Source organism: Eretmochelys imbricata, chromosome 2, assembly GCF_965152235.1.
Source record: "Eretmochelys imbricata isolate rEreImb1 chromosome 2, rEreImb1.hap1, whole genome shotgun sequence".
Lineage (NCBI taxonomy): Eukaryota > Metazoa > Chordata > Testudines > Cheloniidae > Eretmochelys > Eretmochelys imbricata.
This window is the reverse complement of record NC_135573.1, coordinates 74,403,913-74,426,034: the sequence shown is the minus strand read 5'-3', so window position 1 is coordinate 74,426,034 and position 22,122 is coordinate 74,403,913. Positions and strand designations below refer to the sequence as shown.

Here is a 22,122-nt window from a genome sequence, read left to right as displayed (position 1 = left end):
AATAGTCTAGATCCATCCTCTTTGGAACCCCCTTTCAGGTAGTTGAAAGCAGCTATCAAATCCCCCCTCATTCTTCTCTTCCGTAGACTAAACAATCCCAGTTCCCTCAGCCTCTCCTCATAGGTCATGTGTTCCAGACCCCTAATCATTTTTGTTGCCCTTCGCTGGACTCTCTCCAATTTCTCCACACCCTTCTTGTAGTGTGGGGCCCAAAACTAGACACAGTACTCCAGATGAGGCCTCACCAATGTCGAATAGAGGGGAACGATCACGTCCCTCTATCTGCTGGCAGTGCCCCTACTTATACACCCCAAAATGCCATTGGCCTTCTTGGCAACAAGGGCACACTGTTAACTCATATCCAGCTTCTCGTCCACTGTCACCCCTAGGTCCTTCTCTGCAGAACTGCTGCCTAGCCATTCAGTCCCTAGTCTATAGCGGTGCATGGGATTCTTCCGTCCTAAGTGCAGGACTCTGCACTTGTCCTTGTTGAACCTCATCAGATTTCTTTTGGCCCAGTCCTCCAATTTGTCTAGGTCCCTCTGTATCCTATCTCTACCCTCCAGCGTATCTACCACTCCTCCCAGTTTAGTGTCATCTGCAAACTTGCTGAGGGTACAATCCACCCCATCCTCCAGATCATTTATGAAGATATTGAACAAAACCGGCCCCAGGACTGACCCTTGGGGCACTCCGCTAGATATCGGCTGCCAACTAGACATGGAGCCATTGATCACTACCCGTTGAGCCCGACAATCTAGCCAGCTTTCTATCCACCTTATAGTCCATTCATCCAGCCCATACTTCTTTAACTTGCTGACAAGAATACTGTGGGAGACCGTGTTAAAAGCTTTGCTAAAGTCAAGGAATAACATGTCCACTGCTTTCCCTTCATCCACAGAACCAGTTATCTCATCATAGAAGGCAATTAGATTAGTCAGGCATGACTTTCCCTTGGTGAATCCATGCTGACTGTTCCTGATCACTTTCCTCTTGTCTAAGTGCTTCAGAATTGATTCCTTGAGGACATGCTCCATGATTTTTCCGGGGACTGAGGTGAGGCTGACTGGCCTGTAGTTCCCAGGATCCTCCTTCTTCCCTTTTTTAAAGATTGGCACTACGTTAGCCTTTTTCCAGTCTTCCGGGACTTCCCCCGATCGCCATGAGTTTTCAAAGATAATGGCCAACGGCTCTGCAATTACATCCTCCAATTCCTTTAGCACTCTTGGATGCAACGCATCCGGCCCCATGGACTTGGATTTCTTCTCACTTGTTTCTGCGTACTTGCTCTCTCTAGATCTAGATGTATCTATTTATCAGGATGGGAGACTGGTTGCCTAAATAGCCAGTACCAATATCCGTATGGCAAAATTGTGGTGAGCCACTCTTAAGGCATTACAGAATCAGCCTGTGTTTTTAAAAATACATGGTTACATGCTGTGGGGTAGTTGTGAATATTTTTACTGTTTGCAGTTACCTTTGCAGAGGGTTAAAAATAAAAATCCCATTCTGATTCCAAAACCAAAAAATCTTTGTTTTTCTATTTATAGAGAAGAAAATAAAAATCTCCAGAACACAGTCTGTGTGTAATAAATAGAAGAAGCAGTGATTGTAAAAAGACGAGCAGAAAATTAGGCTTTTGATACAGAGGTAGCTGAAATTGGGAGACAGACAATGGGAAGTTGTGGATGTTGTGAAGGCCAAGACTATAACAGGGTTCAAAAAAGAACTAGATAAATTCATGGAGGATAGGTCCATCAATGGCTATTAGCCAGGATGGGCAGGAATGGTGTCCATAGCCTCTGTTTGCCAGAAGCTGGGAATGAGCGACGGGATGGATCACTTGATGATTACCTGTTCTGGTTGTTCCCTCTGGGGCACCTGGCACTGGCCACTGTTGGAAGACAGGATACTGAGTTAGACTGACCTTTGGTCTGACCCAGTATGGCCATTCTTATGTTTGGAACTAGGGGCCAGATGCCCAATTGGAGTAAGTCAGCCTAGTTTCATTGATTTTAGTGGAGCTGCATTGATTTACACCAGCTGAGGATCTGGCCCTTGTCAGACCCAGAGTCACTGAACCGTAACTTACGTTGTCATACAGAGCTTTGTTCTGTGTTCTCTGCTTTTACTGTTGGGTAGATAAGGACTGGCCCAAAAACAGATGCCTTTCTATCACAGACTTCTGCGAAAGACCTTCTTTCGCTGTAGTACAATTCCACCAGCTCTAGAATTAATTTGTCTTTCATAGCTCAAGTCTGCTTTCTGAGTGTCTGATGCCCACAAAAGTGTAATGAAGAAAGAGTCTGTCGCTAACATCAATAAGCTTCACCCCTCTTCAGCAAAGCTCTGCAGCTCTGTTAGCACTCCTATGCATCAATTCAGCTACAGTAAATCCTATTAAATGTACTTTCCCCTGAAGAGCTGCTGTCTCTCCGTTCCATAGCTAAATTAAAAGCATTTTGAAAAGTGCAAATGGTGTGTGCCTGATTGATGTAGAAGACAGGATAGATATTATTCTAGTTTCTGTTGATTTCATGTGGGGCATAGAATATTCACATGAGAGAAGGATGGTGAGGAATTCGTTAGTTGAGCCAAACAGGATCTATGTCCCTGCTTTCCACAGAGCATCTGAAATTCAGGCTCTAGTTTTATGGTCTGTTTTATGAGGGTCTTTCAGAAATGCTCTCTTTCTAGGACTATAGCAAACATCAGCAAACCTGTTCCAGTGATGACTATGTCACTAAAGCTGAGATATTCTGATGTTTGGAGCCTAGTCATGGTATCCTTATTGGTTCAGAGCTATAGATAGTTCGTCGTCATCTTCTAATAGTGAGGTTCTAGGCTGGTTCTATGGAAATGCACTGACCTTTAGTCTTTTACTTACTATCCTCCCCCAAGAGAAATCTTACAGGAGATCCAGAGGCTGCGGCTTGAACATGAGCAGGCATCTCAGCCCACACCAGAGAAGGCACAACAGAACCCCACTCTCCTTGCAGAGCTCCGACTCCTGAGGTAAGTGAATATGCCATGAAGAATTCCTGGAAACAGATTTGTCTAGATAAGGGTAAATACATAAAATAGTCCTATCCCATTATTGTTCATTTAAAAAAAATGAACAGTGTAATTTTGTTTCTGTTTAATTTAGATTCAATTTTGGCCTTGGGTGTGAACACAATGAAGTATATGCTTAAAATTTCACATGTGAGTAGTCCCGTTTACTACTCATGTGCATAAAATTAAGCATGTGTGTAAGTGATGCCAGATCAGGTACTTAGGTTGTAAGCTCTTTGGAACAGGAACCATGTCTTGCCCCAATATGTATAAATAACACCTTATCATAATCATGTGGTGGGGAAATGATGCTATTTCAGAACAAATACTTCTACCACAAAACTGCCAACACCTTTTGGGCCAGATCCGAGGCTCTCTTAGAGCCATGGACCATCCTATAGTGTGAGAGCTAGGAATGAAATGGCCCTTTTGCAAGGTTCCATTGGTCATTTTTGCTTCAACAACCGAGAAAGTCTTGGCTGTTTCAGCTAGAAGGACAGTTGACCAGATTGTCACAGTGGCCAGCTTCAGTATAAACACCCTCCAAAGTGAATGTACTAATCCTGAAGAGCATAGTGTGAGAGCCAGACTGAGCATCAGATCAGAATAATTTAAAACTAGTTCCTGTATACAGACCAGTGTGTGTGTAAATGCTTCCTCTCGAGTTAAAACTTTCATATTAACTTTTCAATCGAGGAGATTTTAGAGCGCACAAGATAAGAGAGGACTTCCTTGCAACTTTCCTTCATGCAATAACCTGTTGCTGGTACCATTAATCAGCCACCTGATAGCTGAAGGAAATCTTAGGATGAAACTGTGCAGAAAAATCTGTTTACAGATGCTGTATGGTTTTAAATTTTAGCCTCTTTTACCTGAAAGTAAATCTTTGTTTTGCTAATAATTACATTTGCCATATGATCTTAAGATAAACTAGTTGGAAACAGAAATGCTTTCTTCTTATGACTGATTTGCCTATGTAATTACTCTAGATACCTAGTGTAGTAGCATATAGAATTACCTTCTGCAGCTGGGCAAGTGACATTCAGCACAAGCTTCAGAAATAAGAATTGAATGTCATCAAAATACACATCACAGAATATACTATTCATGTAGTTCCTTCTGTGCATCATGCCTAAAATCTATTGTAAACATGTTTACATTATTAGTAAATATTACTGAATGTTAATTTACTATTCAGTTGACAAATCAAGTTCATTTTTATTTTTGTTTAAATCCAGTGATTGATGTAGAGCTAGCAGATTAATTCTATTGAATTTTGCAGCACAGATTAAAAACATCATAGCCTACTTTAAATTTCCTGACACTGGATGGCCTTAAGGCACCGCTACTGGGTTCTGTGAACTGAGATCTTTCCTGTTTTAATATATAGTGTCGGAGTAATCAGATAACTTTAAATCTGTGCGTCAGTACTGCTTTGCATGCATTCAGATTAATGCTCATCAGTTAAGAGTAAAAAAGTTTTCCTTTAACTGTTTGTGCAATTTTGGCAAAATCCCAAATTCCTGTACATTGAACAAGATATTGGGTGAGACCTTTAGCTAGTATAAATCAGCAGAACAGCAAGGTACTCAGTGGAGCCACAGTAATTTACTCCAGCTAAGAATGTAGCCCATTGACTTCAGAACTTGGAGCAATTATGGTTTATGACAATTTGGGTCTTATAACTCCAAGAAATGTTGGAGTTTTGCAGATCTGTAGAACGCATCTAACGTCCCTTGTAGTGATTTTCTGCCTTATGTTTATACTTTTTTGCATTTGATCTCCACACTTCAGACATATCTCTGGCCACCTGTCTGTTTACCCACACCTGAATTTTACATGACCCTCAATTTTTCAAGGAAACCATTCTCCAGAATATTTAGCGTCAGATTCTATTCTGGTTTTGAGGAATTTCCAATTTCCTCTGGTATAAATGAGAGCAGAATTTCACCCTTGATCATTTATTTCTGTCCATTATTAAATTATGAGGATAAAGTTTCAAAACTAAGGTTATGTCTGCACTAGACTTCTTTTTTCCTGAGTTAATTGATTGCCAGTTACTCGAGGTACTTCACACTTTTGTAAATGCTAGCATGGACACTCCCCAGCTTAGTAACTGGCACTACCATGTGGGGAGTATTTGCAATCGCCTACGCAAAATGTAACTCAAGATAACTGACAATCAAGTAACTCTAAGTAAAAAAAAGTTTAGTGTAGACCTATATCCTGAGGTGTGCCCATAAAATATGCATGCAAACATAGTTAACTGCAATGCGGGTGTTCCTGAAGCGATGAATTATGGAAATGTAGCCCTTACAATCTACAAAATAGGACAGATAGCAGAAAATATAGATCAGTTCACTAAGAATGGAAGTTCTTTTCCCTACACCCACAACACATGCCCAATTAGAGTTGGCACTGTATCATTTATTCGGATGCCTCAATATGGGACTTACATATATAGTAGAGTGTATAAAATATCACCTAATGTAAAATATGACTCTTTAAAATAGTATTGTCAATGATATTGTAACTTGCAGGGGGCAGCAGCTACAGGTTAAATATGACAGAGGCCTCCCCAAAATCTGATTATGTATATTCCATAAGCCTGATTCAACCCTCTGTTGTATGGGTGTAACAGCTGTCAGTGGGACTTGGACTTGTATAGCTGAAGGCAGAATTTTACCACATTCTCCTGCTTAGATTACCATAGGTTGTACTTGTACAGAATCAAAATCTGCTCCAAGTTAGTGGGCTTAAAGCTAGAGTAACCTCCCCAACATGCATGGAGTTACTCAGGATTCACACAGTCATAAATGAGCATAGAATTCAGCTTGCAGTATCAAAAGCTATTTTCAAAAGAGTTAAAATTGAAAACATGTAGTAGGTTGGACTCCAGCCTCTGAAAAGCCACAATGCTCTCTGCTGTTCTGGCTGAATTTCTGAATTCTCTTGGGCTTTCCCATCTCTACTTGTCCAGTGTCAATAATCCTGCCAGACTCTTATGTCCTTAAGTCAACTCCAAACATTCTTCCAAATGTAAACTAACTTGTGTGAATCTGAAAAATTCTTCCTCATTTGGTGTTTTGGGGGGAGAGTGTCAGTACTTATTTTACCCCAACCAGCATACTGAATATATTCTTAACTTTGAGAAACTAGGAAGTTCCTTCATCTCCCCTGATTTCTGGGCATTATATTGAATTCAGAGAATGTGTTCACTTTCCAATAGCCTAATATACTCTCCACAGTTGAACTGAAAAAATTATGCAATTCAGAAATTGTAAAGCTAACTCTATGAAGTATTAGCTCTGATCCCAATTTATTTTTCAGACAGCGGAAGGATGAGCTCGAACAGAGGATGTCTGCTCTCCAGGAAAGTCGGAGAGAGCTGATGGTACAGTTAGAAGGCCTCATGAAACTACTGAAGGTAAGGTGCTCCACGTGAAAGTCAAAGGAAATGGACAGGGGGCCAGTCAAGGAGTGTCACATAGGAAAGAGAGATTCATCATATTAATAAAATACTACAAAATTTGAATATTTCGTCCCACAAAAGTTTTGTTTCCCACCAATTTTCTCTCTTAGCTTTCGCCACTCTAATACATAGGTTTTCAGGATCAATAATGTACCCAGCTGATACTGTTCCTGTATTAGCACCATGTCTGTGTTGTCATCCTACCACTAAACGAATTGGACAACACTTGAAAGCAGTATAGTAGACTAAGTATTACTCAAAAATAATTGAAATTCACTTGGATATGCAAACAAAGCCCACTGTGGTGCAATACTACCTTGCTAGTTAGTGAGAAGAGATCCAGCAATGCTGGTCGATCAGGTTCTTGAGCAGCCATACAAAGATAATTAAAACAAAGGTTTTCATGACATGTTCAGTTTCTGGTTTATTTATAGTTTGCTCCACTGAAAACGTATTCAATATAGAAAAGGTGGATGTACAAAAGGCAACAAAATAATTCATCCCCAATGGTAAATAGCTATGCCATCACTGTACGGTGTATAGCCTCCTATCCTGGCTGATGGTACAGAGCTAGTTTTTCTAGTTCCTTTAGCTTTGTTCCTTTCATTAGTCATTCTATCAGACAATGCCATTTGACAACGCAGCCCCTCTGACTATAGGACTCTGGAGGGATCTTCTTGACAGTACATGGTCCTTTTCACTACAAAAGAAAAAAATCCCTTGTAAAATACACTAAAAGAAAGAAAGTACTTTCCTGAAGGATCCCATTTCAAAAATGCAGACAGCAATATACAAATGTATTTCTAAGGCTAGAAAGGAAATCTGAAAGATGCTTTTTTACCTTCCCAAGTTGCAAAAGAGGCCTCAGCCGTGCATTATCCTTCTGGCACTTTAAATCCTGCATGGCCCATCAGAGCTAGCATGCAACTGAAAATGGGCCCTCCCAGCAGTGCAAATAGACCGCCTTGAAGTGGTGGAGTTTTCCCTGCAGACATATATTTTCTTCTTCAAGAAAAACATAAACTTCTGTGGAAGGGAATGGGCAGGGAGGAGGAGAGGAACTGGTGTGGAGTGTACAGCCTCCAGTACGGATGCCCTTTGCACTGAAGTATCAGTAATATGATTGTCTAGAACTGAGTTTTGACACAAGAGTCATGCTCTGTCTTGAGTTACGGGGGTGGTCAGTCTCAGTGCATTTTTCAGATACAAAGGATTTGTACTATAATTAGAATAGGGAGGAAGACTAGCCATTCGAATTAGACTGACCCCAATGTGCTTCATTGCAGACAATCTAGGAAGACCCTAATTTTGGGACCATGTGCCCTATGGTAATTGATGGCTCCCCAACCTTCCCTGACCCCGGGGGGAGGGGGAAGGGAGAAGGGGGTCCTGTCCCTGAGGGATGAGAAGCCCTGCGGTGAGGGAGGTCAGGTCATGCCCCTGGGGGCTGAGGGCTCCAGGTCTGTTGGAGAGTGAGCCCATCCCTCACTCATCCTACAGTGGTTCCTGTCCCATGGAGCTGACCCAGCTCCCCGCTCTGGCCCATTGGCTCTCACCACAACATGCAGAGGGGCCCTCCCCCCATGACACACGACTATGCCCCCTTCCTGCCTGTGGGCTCTTTGTGATGAGCTGTTCCCCCAGTGGTCAAGGGCCTGTGTTAGTTAATCCAGGACTTCTAACCTTGTTCCCAAGCTTGCATTTATTTTTCTCTTCTTCACCTAAATCCTGGCTAATCTAACTCTAATGATCCAATTTTTCTTTAGGAAGAAGAACTGAAAGAGGGAGTAAGTTATTTACCTTATTGTAGGTCTCACTAACTCTTCGATGGGGCTACAATTCCATGGCTTATATTATTCCAACTGCTTGAAATGTGTGCTCATGCCTTGGACTGAGGATAATGATGATGTGTTGCACTTCTTTAGCATGTTTTATCGAGCCTTTCAAAGCACTTTACAAATTAAACCTTACAGTCCCCCTTGGGAAGTAAGCAATGGCTTGATAGAATCTTTTTCTCACTCCTGTAAAGCTACATCTCCGCTATGAGCTAGAGGTGTGATTCCCAGCTCACACAGACATACATCCACTAGCTCTCATTTGAGCTAGCACCCTACAAATAGCAGCGTAGCTGTGGTCATGGGGCAGTGGTAATGGCAGCATGAGCCAACCACCCCAAGTACAAACCTTCCTGAGCCCCATGAGTACATACTCCGGACAGCTAGCCTGTGCCACCGCTACCCATGCTAGCTGGGAATCACATCCCTAGCTTGTAGTGTAGACATAGCCTAGATGAGGCCACTTTAGGGGTGAAAAGCAACAATTGTTTAACTGCATACAACCATAGTACACCACAACTTAGAACAGGGAGTGAAGAACACCACCACCATTCATAGCCATGTGAAACTACCACGGTAAGTTCAGTAAGCAGAATATAATTACCTAAGTTGAAATTAACCCAGGATAATGGATTTGGAATCCGTACTCATTCAGAAAGTGCCAGTGGACTTTTCCTGTCCACAAGCAGTCCAGATCTTGTTTTTTATTTCTTCAAAAGATGGCACTGGCTTCAGCAGCCAGGTGCCCCTTCAGAACAATCACTTCACTTTCAAAGCAGCGTGAGAGTCTATATTAATAGTATTGACTTTTGGAAGATTAAATTGTTTTGTAGCCTTTTCTAGAATTAAAATGGACACTGTCGAGGTTATTAGGTTAAATATATATATATATATATATATATATATACCTGATCTGCCCAGACAGCAATCCTATTTAAAAGAGGAGTATAATGAGGAATATTTCATTGTAACACAATAACGTTGAACCCCTCAATTTCAACAAAAGAGGTCAGTGCTCAGTACAATTAACAGTCTGATGCACACTGGGTACGGTAGGAGGGTTAGCCATGTTTGTTTGTTGCTGGTGCTCAGCCTTGTTAGACTAACAGTTTTGCTACATTTTGGGATGGAGAATGAATCTGTTGCAGCAAGACCGTTCTGATTGTAATCCAGAGGGGAAGACCTATCAGAAGACCCCTCTGAGTAGGTCTGTTGCTTTTTAATTTTGCCTAATAACGTTAATGGCTTTTCGGTAAAAATTAGATGCCCTAAAAGTGAACAGGGTTTTTTTCTTTTAAAAAAAGCATCGTACAAAAATAGTCTTTTTATTGTGTTTATTAAAAATCTATGTTGAGGATATTACAATATGTTTTCGCCTTCTACAGCGTAATATTCAGATCCTTTTAATACTAAATAAACTTTCAGAATGGCAGGAGATTATGCTAATTAATTATTTACACTAGTTCTCATCATTTCCATAAAATGTTCCCCATTGATCTCTTTCATAGGCTATTTACAGATGTAGGGCTAAATTCATCCATGGAGTAACTCAGTTGGAATTAATGGTCTTGATAAGTTTCTAGTGCTTATGTACTTTCCATTTCTGTATTACCACAATGATGCTTCCTCCCAGAAGGGTAATGAAGTGATCACATATGTATTGTTTTCCTAGTTGTCATGTTATAATGTAACAGTATAATTTTCCTGGGCAGACTTCCGTGCTATGTGAGCTAGTTTCAGCTCCAGCAGAGGGAGCAGTGGACTACAATTTCAATAAAAACAGTCTTCATTTCAAATGTATTATACTGAGTTATGTGTGACACTAGGTAACATAAACCATTTTCTAGTCTAAAAAGGGATAATTAAAATCCTTACCACTTTGATCTAAGTATGATGAGCTAAATCGGGTACATGAAGGTCTCATAAAAGGCACTTGGATGCTGACAGCTGCAATCAGTTAACAAATGAAGGCTGAAGCCTTCTGTCACCTCAGTGATAGTGGCAGCTTTCCACAAACTCCCCTGTCAACATGCCTCAATCCTGATCTTGTGGGTCTAACTAGGGATTAAAAGAAGTTCAATCCTTGGCCTTTACGCTGAGACTACGAGCAAGTCAGTCACTTAGCGTCAATTGTAAGCATAGTTTTTCAGACATTTACCATCTGTCTCCTGCAAACTAGACTAAGACCACTAACCGCATTTCACATATGCCGCTAGACAGACGTCCAGTGGTAACAACATTCAGTTGCCACGGATCTGGGCTGAATTTGATCTAGCAAAGTAGAATATAAAAAATAGCTGCAACCTTTTAAACCATAGAGTCTCTAGATCTTTACATATTTCAACTTTCTGTGGGTTGATTTTGTCCAAATAGTTAAAAGAAAAAAAATCTTATCTACATAGTAGACGGAAACCCCAAAAACCTAAAGTTTCTCATGCCTTGCAAAGGTCTTGTTCCAGAAAATGGAAGTCACAGCTGACGGTGCATTATTTACCTTGCAGGGCAGATGAGTGTAGCAATTAGAGTACGTATTTTAGAATGTTGAGCTCGAGTGTGTAGCTCTTCTTTGAGTGTCTGTCCCCATGCGTGTGCCACTGTAGGATGCGCATGCACCCATGCACCCTTGATCAGAGACCGCAAGGTAGTGCTCCTGCGCAGAACAGCACCCCGTGCGCCACACAAGGGGATATGGGCAGGCACAAGCCTGCCTCCACTCAGTGCTCTCTCGACCACCTGTGGCTCAAGACAGAGCCTTTGCTGTTAGCTGTTTCAGCTTCCCGCCTTTCTTTATTCATTATTTTTGTTTCTTTGTTATTTACTTTACTTTACTTTTATTTTATTTATTTTTTGAGCTGCCGGAGGGGGGTCTTTTACCTTCTCCTTCTGTACCTTTGTTTGTGCTGGAGCACAATTTGTTATGCCTAAGACCCCAGTGTTTAGGCTGTGCCAGACTTGCCACAGGTCTTTTCCCCACAGTGACAGATATTTGAGTTGCCTGTGATGTTTGACTCCCAAATCCCCTCAAAGTGCAAGGGGGATTTAAAGGCAGGTCCAAAAGAGAGAGGGAGGCTAAACTGAAACTCCTCTTAATGGAATGTTCCCTAGCTCCAATGGGATCCACTTCCTACTACCCCCTCAACATCACAGGCTGCTTCAATCACCCATCCAGCTTCATCTGTGACCATGGACATGAAGACCTCAAAAAGGAAGAAGCACGCTTACCCAATCAGAGAAATGAAGAAAATGGGTAGATCACCCTATAAAGACCCACACTCGGGAGACCTCACATCCCTTAAAAGAGTACTGTAGGGGCTCCAACTTAGTCTGGTACCAAAGTGTCAGTACCACATAAGAAGCCTCATCTGCACTCATAAGCACTCTACCAGACAACCTACCACAGCGGCACTGCCTGATCCTCCATGGCACTATGATACACATAGGGCCACTGTGCATCCCGTGGTATTGACTTCTTTCCCAAGCTCTGAAGTAAGACAGGACTTTGCTTCAGTTGTGCAGCAGTCTCCATCTCACTGATCCACAATTTCACCTCTGGTAGTGACTCAAGCCTCAACTATAGGCTATCACGGCCCTCCAGCTCCTTCCAGGTTTCTGTCATCTGAAGATCTCATCATTGCAGATGAGCCTGAATCTCATTGCAGCGGAGATCTGTCAGAGCCCCCTCAGTGATACTCCCAAGGCACCTGCAGACTGAAAACCTGCCCCCTCACTGGTTGTTATGCCTGAGGCACTTAGCTGGTCATGATGCCTCAGGTACTTAGCTCAGGAAACAAATTATCAGACTCTGAGATCTCAGTACAAGAATCCATCCCAGTACCGTACCATCCAGCTCCCAAGAGTCGCTCTACTGAGGAGGATTCTAGAGAATCTGCCATTCCCGGGACTGTGACTAGTGGGGACTCTTTCACTATACCTTCCAAAGGGGTTGCTGGCATCCTTGGAGTCAGTTTGGTGACCAGTTTTATAGGATGCCAAGAGGAGACTACAGACACCACTACCACCCTTATGTGCAGAGTCACTAAGACTCTGGAACTGGTGCGTTTCCCACTGAATAGACATATCAGTGGTCAATCTGCCAGGCCTTCAGAATACAATTGCAGACTCCTTGAGCAGATGCTTCTGGCAAGACCATGAATGGTAGCTCAAAGACTCTGTCTTTCACAACGTCTGCCAGACCTGGGCTCTACCACAAGTAGATCTCTTTTTCCATCCCGAATAATTCCAAATGTCACCTAATTTGCTCCAGGGGAGGTGACATCCTCCGTACTCTGGGAGTATCATTTTCAGAATGAAGGGCCAACCTGTTTCTATGCAGCATGTGTCTAAGTGGGTTTCAGGTTGTATTTTGACCTGTTATGAAAGAGCTGGGATACACAGTGACGGCGCATTCCACTAGAGCTCAATCCACATCCATGAGTCTACGAAAAGACATTCCCATAGCATAAATCTGCAGGACTGTGACTTGGTCTTCTGTTCATACCTTTGCCAAGCATTATGCCATCTTACCTGCTTCCAGAGATGACGCTTGCTCTGGTGATGCAGTTCTGCAAACAGTGTCTTGATTTACCTCCCCAGCACCCACTTCGTCTGTGAATTACTGCTTGGGAGTCTCCTACAGTAGAGCACCCACAGGGACATGTGCTCAAAGGAGGAGGAAGGGTTACTTACCTTACAGTACCATGAGTTATTCATGATGTGTTTGTCCTTATGGGTGCTCCACCTCTCGCCCTCCTTCCCCTCTACTGTGGAGTCTCTGGCTTCGTGGCTGAGAAGGAACTGAGTGGCAGTGGGCTTGCTATATATCCCCTATATCCCCTCATTTGGAGCACGGGGCGTTCTGCATAGGCACAGGCCTACAACTACTACTTTTCAGTGTCCAGTTAAGAGTGCACGGGTGCGTTCATGTCATATGGTGGAGCTACAGTACAACAACCATAGAGACAAAAACACCTAGATGATCTCTAGCTACTGTAAGGTAAGTATCCTCTCCTTTCTTGTATTCCCCGTGAGAATAAATTCTAGAAAAGGAATGCCCAAATGTCCATCATTTTAAGGAATTAATGGACAAGCCAAATGCCCATCATATGATTTGATAGTTCTTTAAGTGTGATTTATTGGACAATATTTGTATAAACTGCACTTTCTTCAACATCCTTGAGAGTTCTTGTTGGTTTTCTGTTCTTCCTTAGCCTCCCAGTCAGTGGGAAGGAAACAGAAAATGGACAAGTACAACATGGAACTATGGACAAAATCTGCCAAAATCTGTTCAGTGGAGTAGCAGGGAGGCAGTTTGCTGCTCTCTGGTGTTTTGTCTGATCTGCTCTGGGCATGGCCCCAGTGGAGTTTAGAGAACCAGGTCACTCTAAATTCGGCCAGCTCATAACAGTCCCCAGGGGACTAGTTATGCAAAGTCAGCACCAGCTGAAAACTCCCCTGGTCTGGCAGAATTCTCAGCTGGCCAGAACCAGCTACTTTTGCCTCCCTTTGCACTACAAGAATGAGACAGAAGGGGCCAGAAAGCAGGGAGAGCATTGGTCCCTATGTGTTCAAATTTCCCCGCGCTCCTAAAAGTTTTAACTCCGAAAGAAAATATTAAAATTATACTTGCCATTTCTTGTCGGAAATGAGTGTCTTACATAACGGTAACTTTCCCTTGCAAAGTCCTGCTTCAAACCTCTTAGGTAACTTCTTCTGCTAAGCTCATTGTAGTGTCAACTTCCATAGCATTGTTTTTCAGCAGTGGCAGTGTCCCTTAAAAAAAAAATGTATCCTGATCAATTTGTTGGAGGTTAACCAGCAATAACAATGCTGCTTCTCTTCTGATCAGACCTATTTCAGTAGGGGCAAGGGAGGCATGGTTAGGGCCAAAATCTAGAAAACAGAAGTTGGCTTACAAATCTAAAAAAAGAAAAGTCAACCAATTTTATAAAGGATTGTAGCCGCATTTTTTGGCATGCAGTTGTCAATATCTGATCTTCATCTCTGAGGAAACAGTCACCAGAACATTGAAGGCATGTGACACTGAAGGGGCTAAGGAATCCAACTGATTTTTTTTTAATTGATACTGCAGGTCCAAATTGGCGGGGGGAACCTCACTAGAGATAATGTAATTTTTCACTGTAAACTAACACGCATGAGCACTGGTTCCTGTTTAGTGACACTCATGTTATCTTAGTCATAGGCCTCTGCTGAACCCCAATTCCTAATCATGCTAAATAGGGTATGGTTTGTTTGGTTGTTTTTCTTACGTTGACATATATTCCCAGGATCTGTCAGGCCATAAAGGAAAAGTGCATTAATTCACTGTGTCCCCTGGTATCACTCACCCAGCTGCACTTTTAAAAATTATTGTTCTTCAACGTATGCTTGAATTTCAGTTAAATGATACTAACTCTCAGGTGCTAACAGCATGACATTTTATATGACTGGTGTTAAAACATTTTAACTTCCAGCTACTGGGCCCATAACAGGAATTTAAATTGCCTATCTGAACAGTACTTTGGGAGAGGCTGAGTATATCCTGTGGCGTGAACAATTTGAAAGTGAATGATTTAGTGGTGGCTAAATAGCTCACAAACCAAGAAGAAAAGCACAAATCTGTACTATTTGTTGGGAGGGTAAGCTTTTATTTCACTAATAGGTTTAATTTACATTCCAAAACTTTATTGCATGGATTCCTTCTGGTAACAGTGGTTGAGGTGTAAGGGCACGAACTTGATCAGCTAACATGGAAATATTACACCCCCAAGAGTAGCTTCAACTCCTTACCTAGACTGAAAGTTGTCTTAGTGCCAGCATCCTTCCACTTCCTACAGACTGCAAGAGTTGTCTTCCTAAGAATGTCTGAATATTGCCAACACTCTTAATTCTTTCACGGAAAAAAGTCCCAGACCTTAGATTTAAAGACAAGAAATATCTTTGAGACTAACCAATTTATTTGAGCATAAGCTTTCGTGAGCTACGAAAGCTTCTGCTCAAATAAATTGGTTAGTCTCTAAGGTGCCACAAGTACTCCTTTTCTTTTTGCGAATACAGACTAACACGGCTGTTACTCTGAAAGAAATATCTTTACATTTTTATATCCAACCTAGCCTGCCATGTTTCAGGATGACCTTCTAATCTATCTTTCCTACATACTACATCTTTACCATAGGTTGCTGTAGCTGTTTCCTAACAAGAAGTTGGGTGTAATAGGTTTCCATCAACTGATTTAATATTACCCTATTTTTCTACATAACTGCATGATACCAGCTGAGGTTTCACTCAGCCAAGCTAAGGAATGGAATGAAGATGACTACAGCTGAGTGTTTTCTCTTGGAAAGACCTATTTAACCACTTGTTCTTATTTTCCAGACTCAAGGAGCAGGCTCCCCTCGATCTTCACCCAGTCACACTATCAGCCGACCTATTCCTATGCCGATCAGGTCTGCGTCTGCCTGCTCCACCCCAACCCATACACCTCAGGACTCTCTGACGGGCGTGGGAGGAGACGTGCAAGAAGCTTTTGCACAAAGTAAGTTGCATTGTTAAGTTGTTATTAGTTACACCGAGAGCATATGCAAGTGTCTGGTGGGGAACTGAGGCACTGGGAGGAGAAGTGACTTGTACAAGATCACCCAGTTGTCCAGTGACCAAGCCAGGAATAGAACCCAGATCTCCTGAGTCCTATTCCAGTGCTTTATCCATTGCAACTCAACCTGTTTGCCATAAAATAAAGACTTGTCATTGACCATTGTAAGTTGGTTCAACAAACTGGGCTATGGGGGGATGGGAGGGTGATGTGAGAGGGAGGAAGTATTGTGCTGCTTCTCCTAAGAACTGATGGACTTTTCCATTGTGTCTAATGTTTACCAGAGCACTGCCATCTGCTGCTGTGCGCTTTTCATTCCCCTTCCGTGTTGTTCGTCAAATCGCAAAAGGATGGAAGATTCATCCTTTGCTCACTGATTGTTTGCGTTGAAGTTCTAATATCACAGGTTAAATAATATGCTAAATATAAAAGAAAGTGAATACTTTGTGACCTCCACCCATGGAATTACTCTCTTTCCCAAATGCTTGCATCCCTGCAATTTCCGTTTTTCTTTTCCTTGAACACAAAGGTCCAAATTTTGCTCTCAATTACACCATTGCAAATTGGAATGTCAGTGGACTCCCTCTAGATATACCCTGCTGTAACTGAGAACATAATTTGCCCTCCTGGGCTCAATTCTGCCCACCCTTGCAACTTCCATTAATTTCAGTGGGAATTGTATTCATGAATTGGATGACAAGATTGAGCCCTAAGTGCAATCAAGGTTTTCCCTTTAAAGAACTAGTTAATTCTCATGTTAAACTCTATCCGGCTAGAGGATTGATCCTTGTCCCATGGCACCAGGTTGTTCAACGTGTATTCTGTGAGAAATGAACACACAGTGTGACATTTTCTTCTTTAAACCTAAAAAAACTGAGAGAGGTGTACAGACATAGACCACTCTCTTCAAGAGTGGTTTCTCTCAGAACTTGGACAAAGTGAGAGAATTTAGTAGCTACAATAAAATAGCCATAAATAATGCATGGGCTGCTTCAAGCCACTGCTTTTCGTCACAGCAATGTGTTCTGCTAAAGTGAAACGGCAATGTAAGAGTATATTCTCATATGTACAGTGATCACACTTAAAAACAACTACCTTTGGTATATAAAGGGTTTACCCTCAGTATTTATCTTATTCCAGTTGTATAAGGCAAATCTGGGCAGTTTTTAAGAGCAGTCCTTGTGTAATGTGCTGGTAAACACCATGGTATGTGGGGATTCTTTTTTAAGCAAACAGCTATACTGTCAGAGTTCTTTTAATTTGCCCATAGTGAAGGCACTCCATGGAGTAGAGCACTAGGTCTCCTATATTTTCTCTTCTTAGAGAATAGATGTAAAAGTCTGTATAGATGTGAAGCTGAGACGGCATTACAACTCTTCTCAAAGTGTGGGGTGCGGGGGAGGGACGGAGGGAGAGGGCAGGCTTTGACTTACTAAGGGCCGTCAGTTTAAAAGACATTCCAGATGCCAAATCCTGCCTGTTCCTATGCATCATCCCCTGTGAAGTTAGCGAGGATTTTAAGGGTTGAGTCTATTTATATGTAGTTGGTTCAACTACACTAGGATATGAGTTTGGGACTCTGTGATAGCATAGGCTGGGAGCACGCTGTACCAGCCATCACAACCCTAAAAGTATTGTACTTTGCTCTCCAATAACCTTCCCTGATTGATGCTTAAAGCAGTACTGAGGAGTTCTGCAGGAAACAACGTCTAGACCCCCCTGTATTGGAAAGAGGGTCACAGCAGCACAGGGCTGTTGATGAAGGGGGTAGTGGCTTTCAGGGTAGGTAGAAGTTTGCTGTGAATGGGGAGTAGGAGGGAGAGCAAAGGGAGCTACTCAGTCTCGGCTGGGGAGCAGCCAGCTCCAGGAAGGAAAGTGGGGTCCTTGTGGTTCCTACCTGCTCAGCAGCTGCTGTAGCCCCTCTGATCCCCCTCTCACCTCCATCCGCAGGTGTGCAGGAGTTGGGGGGGCAGAATCCCTACCAATATTTCCATGCTGGCTCCCAACTGCCCCCCCACCCCATCCCATTCCACTGACCCTGCTGGTTGGGTTCGTTTGGTTTTTTTTAAATGGGAGTCGATTATGGAAAATACAAGATTCCTGAGCTCCAAAAGATACCACAAAGGGGTGGGAAAGGAAAATCCATATAAGGCCTAATGAAATCAACCATGTTTTTTCAACATTGACCGTATTTATACAATAAGAGTCATTAAACAGAGCCATGGAAACTTAGGGAGAAATAACTTCAGTCCACTTCCCCCAGACATTTCATCTCTTAGCCTCGGTCTCCTAGTGTCACCCCACAAAAGTGAGTTTGATTGTAATTAATAACTTCCAAGTTTCGGACATTGTGAATAAATGAAGCATGATGTTGAGCTGCTGCTGAGTGCGGTGTTAGAAAACGAAGCTGTTCTGCATATAAGTTTTGCAAGTGCCCCTTTGGAAGGACTTGACTCCTTGAAATTATGATGTTGGCAACTTGATGTAAGGTTAAAAGTACTTCATACACAAAGCCATAATTTGTCCCTTGAGAAAAATCTTAGCTTTGTGTTTTTTTTTCTTTTTCCTGCCTCAGGCACAAGGCGAAATTTAAGAAATGACTTACTAGTGGCAGCAGATTCAATTACCAATACCATGTCTTCTCTGGTGAAAGAGCTAAACTCAGGTGCGTGAGGCTTAAGAGCATGATCACGGTACAGTCATTTACCATATATTTAAAAATAAATAAAAGGGAGCTGAGAAAAAAAACACCTAAATGGTGTTCTGGATATTTTTGTATTTTATGGAAAGAAAACCTAAAAGTGGTCGTTTTGAAAGCTACAGACATCCAGATGCAATTAAAGCTTAGAATTTTTTTTTCAGAATATAACATTTTGGTGCATCTGTAAATACTATCACAGGTAATTATTTTTAAAAAGATGTCAGTAGCACAACAATGCACCTGTATCCTGATGTGCAATATCCGAGTTCTCCTGAGTCTAGATTTCTAGCTGTGCCAAATGGCATATACTGTGGTCTCCTTTTTTAGCAACATATGCAAATGTCTGCAGAGGATCTATTATGCTGTACCGCCACAGAAACAAGAGATGGCTCTGCAAATAGATAGAGAACATATGGCCACAGCATCCATGTTGCCTGAAACATACTGGTGTATTCACAATTGAGAGAGATTGGAACTCTAACTTGGAGAAACAGAAGAATATTTAGAGAAATGAACCAAGCCTACTAGCACATGTGAAAATTAAATGTAGCCATAATCACCTTTTGTGGCTCACAGAGATGGGCAGCGAGACGGAGAGTAATGTGGATTCTGAGTTTGGTCGGACTCATTTTGATGATCTTGTTCCATCACCGACTTCTGAAAAGGCTTTCCTTGCACAAATCCATGCCCGGAAGCCAGGATATATTCACAGTGCATCTGCCACTGGCACCATTCGCAGTGACATGTGGGTACCTTCTCTATTTTTTTAATTCATTTTGTATTGAAATTATGATACGAATGTGCATGTACAGATTTCCCCCCAGTAATACTAACTAAATCTAACTGGGGGGTGGCTCTTTGCCTATACAATAATAATGAGCTCTCAAAGCTAAAGGAGTCAGGACAAGAAGTGATCAGTTAATACTCTCGATTCCAGTCTGAGACTTTTGTGAGCCCATAATAAGAAGCAACCTTACTGGATTTCCATTAGGAAATTCAGCAGCTGAGGCTTTTTATTTGTGAGGTTTTGCTAGAGTATGGCTGGCAAATTTTAATGATTTAACATAGAGCAGGCTGAAAGATGACAATTCTGTTTTACGACAACTTTCAAGATTTCAAAATTTGTTTTTGTTGCACTGTGGAATGAAAACAAAGCCTTTCAAAGGTTTTCACGAATTAGAGTTGTATTGAAACTTCCATTTTCAGATCGAAAGGGTCTCTTTCTCTGTCTCACCCACCCTGACCATCCCATCTAAACCTTCATTAAAATCAGTATGACTTCATGAAATGTTTTGCTGTCAATGAAATGGCATGTTTCTTCAGAAACTTTTCAATGAACTGTAATTTAGGGTCAGATCCAAAATCGACTAAAGTCAATGGGAGTCTTTCCATTGACTCCAGTAGGCTTCGGCTCAGATCCTTAGAGCCAAATCTTGCTCTCAAGGAAGCTTTTGAGAATTTTTTTCATTGACGTCAATGGGAGCATGATTGGACTGTGAATGCACATTTAGTAGGGCATGTCCTTTAATCTCTTTCATGGGTGCTAAATCACTGCAAAGATGGGACTTGAGGAAGGGCTGCAAAAATAAAAATAACTCCAAGAAAATGTTCATGGAGTTGAAAACATATTGTTTCATTAGATCTTACTTTCCTCTCAGTTTTCATTCAAATAGGGAAGTTCTTTTAACATTGAATGTAATTTGTCTTAGGAGGCTATTTATTAATAATTGTCTTTAGGGTTACAGAAGATGGAGACCCCTATGTTAGAGCAGATGATGAGAACTATGAAAATGACTCTGTCCGCCAGCTGGAAAATGAGCTCAAGATGGAGGAATATCTGAAACAAAAGCTGCAGGATGAAGCCTACCAGGTAAGAAAGGAACCCACCAAATAGTCCCCGGGCTTATTGTGCTGCAGTAGCCCACCATCTGCAATTTCTTGTCAGTGGCTGGTGCTTCCAGATTTTAAAAATATATTATTCTCAAAACTCTCCCCTCTCATGCCTCCCCTAGATAGATAGATTGATAGATCTCTCTCACACACACACAAACGCTCACGCACACACAAAGTGCTCAAAAAGAGCTCATCAATTGACTTGCTTAAGGCTGATATTAACCTTCACAAGGTCATTAGCTAATCCTTCATAATTGCCACTGCCAATCAATTTCTACCAAGCCACCCACACAAGAATGCTTTGTACTGTAGAGACGGTATTGCATGCTGAGTTCAGTTTTTTGTTTAATAACATAAAGCTTCTATGATGTTCTCTCCTTGTGAGGGGACTGGAGCCTGCTGAACCAGTCCTTTTTAAAACAGGATGGTTTTGTCATAATCTGGGATGGGGGAAAGGGTCTGGAGTGAGTCATGGGATGTCGGGTTCCCTCCCCACTCTGAACTCTAGGGTACAAATGTGGAGACCCGCATGAAAGACCGCCTAAGCTTTTATTTCTACCAGCTTAGGTTAAAAACTTCCCCAAGGCACAAATCCTTCCTTGTCCTTTGATGGGTACTGCTGCCACCACCAAGTGAGTTAGACAAAGATTCGGAAAAAGGACCACTTGGAGTTCCTGTTTCCCTAAAATATCACCCCAAGCCCCTTCTCCCCCTTTCCTGGGGAGGCTTGAGACTAATCTACCAACCAAATAGGTAAACCAGATTCTTAAAAAACAGAACTTTATAATAAAGAAAAAAAGTAAAAGAAGCACCTCTGTAAAATCAGGATGGAAGATAACTTTACAGGGTAATCAGAGGACTCCCCTCTAGGCAAAACTTTAAAGTTACAAAAAACAGGGATAAACCTCCCCCTAAGCACAGGGAAAATTCACAAGCTAAAAACAAAAGATAATCTAACGCGCATTGCCTTATTTACTTACTCTTTTCGCAATATTGAGACTCATGTTAGGATGATTTTAGGAGAAGGAGTTTTCTGGCCTGATGCTTCTCTGCTTCTCCAGAGAACACAAAAGCAAAGAGCACCAACAAAGCCTCCCCACCCCCACAGATTTGAAAGTATCTTCTTTCCCCATTGGTCCTTTTCGTCAGGTGCCAACCAGGTTATTTGAGCTTCTTAACCCCTTATAGGTAAGGAGGAATTCTAGCCTACACTTAGCTGTATGGTTATGACACATGATATCTCAAAGGTCTGACTGCTGCATCTGGTGAAATAGGACAGTAAGGACTCAGCCTGGGGGACTTGGCTTGTGAATTAGTCACCTGGTGACTAGCAAAGTGCACCTGTAGCTTCAACAGCCCTAAGGGGTTTCAAGCCAACTGGCCCTGCACGTTTGGACTCTCAAAGTATCTTGCCTGTCTAGTAAATGATGTGAACGTTTGCATGGTGCAAGAGATCAGTGCCTGTTTTAAGTTAACTTAGGGTCAGTGCCTGTTTTAAGTTACTCCTCCTCTGATCATCCAGGTGTAAAAATCAGAGTGAGCCAGAGTTTAAAATGTCTGTTGGCTCACATCAAGGTTG

The 22,122-nt window shown here is 42.0% G+C and overlaps 1 protein-coding gene across 1 annotated transcript in view; it reads left to right on the top strand.

Annotated features, from left to right (window-relative positions):
• Positions 1–22,122, top strand: part of DTNA (dystrobrevin alpha) — a 129,547-nt gene that overhangs the window by 89,831 nt on the left and 17,594 nt on the right. Inside the window, exons 17-22 of the mRNA XM_077809016.1 lie at positions 2,902–3,015; positions 6,385–6,481; positions 15,733–15,892; positions 18,525–18,614; positions 19,227–19,395; positions 20,388–20,520. Coding sequence (XP_077665142.1) covers positions 2,902–3,015; positions 6,385–6,481; positions 15,733–15,892; positions 18,525–18,614; positions 19,227–19,395; positions 20,388–20,520 — 763 coding nt within the window. The remainder of the gene's footprint in view (positions 1–2,901; positions 3,016–6,384; positions 6,482–15,732; positions 15,893–18,524; positions 18,615–19,226; positions 19,396–20,387; positions 20,521–22,122) is intronic.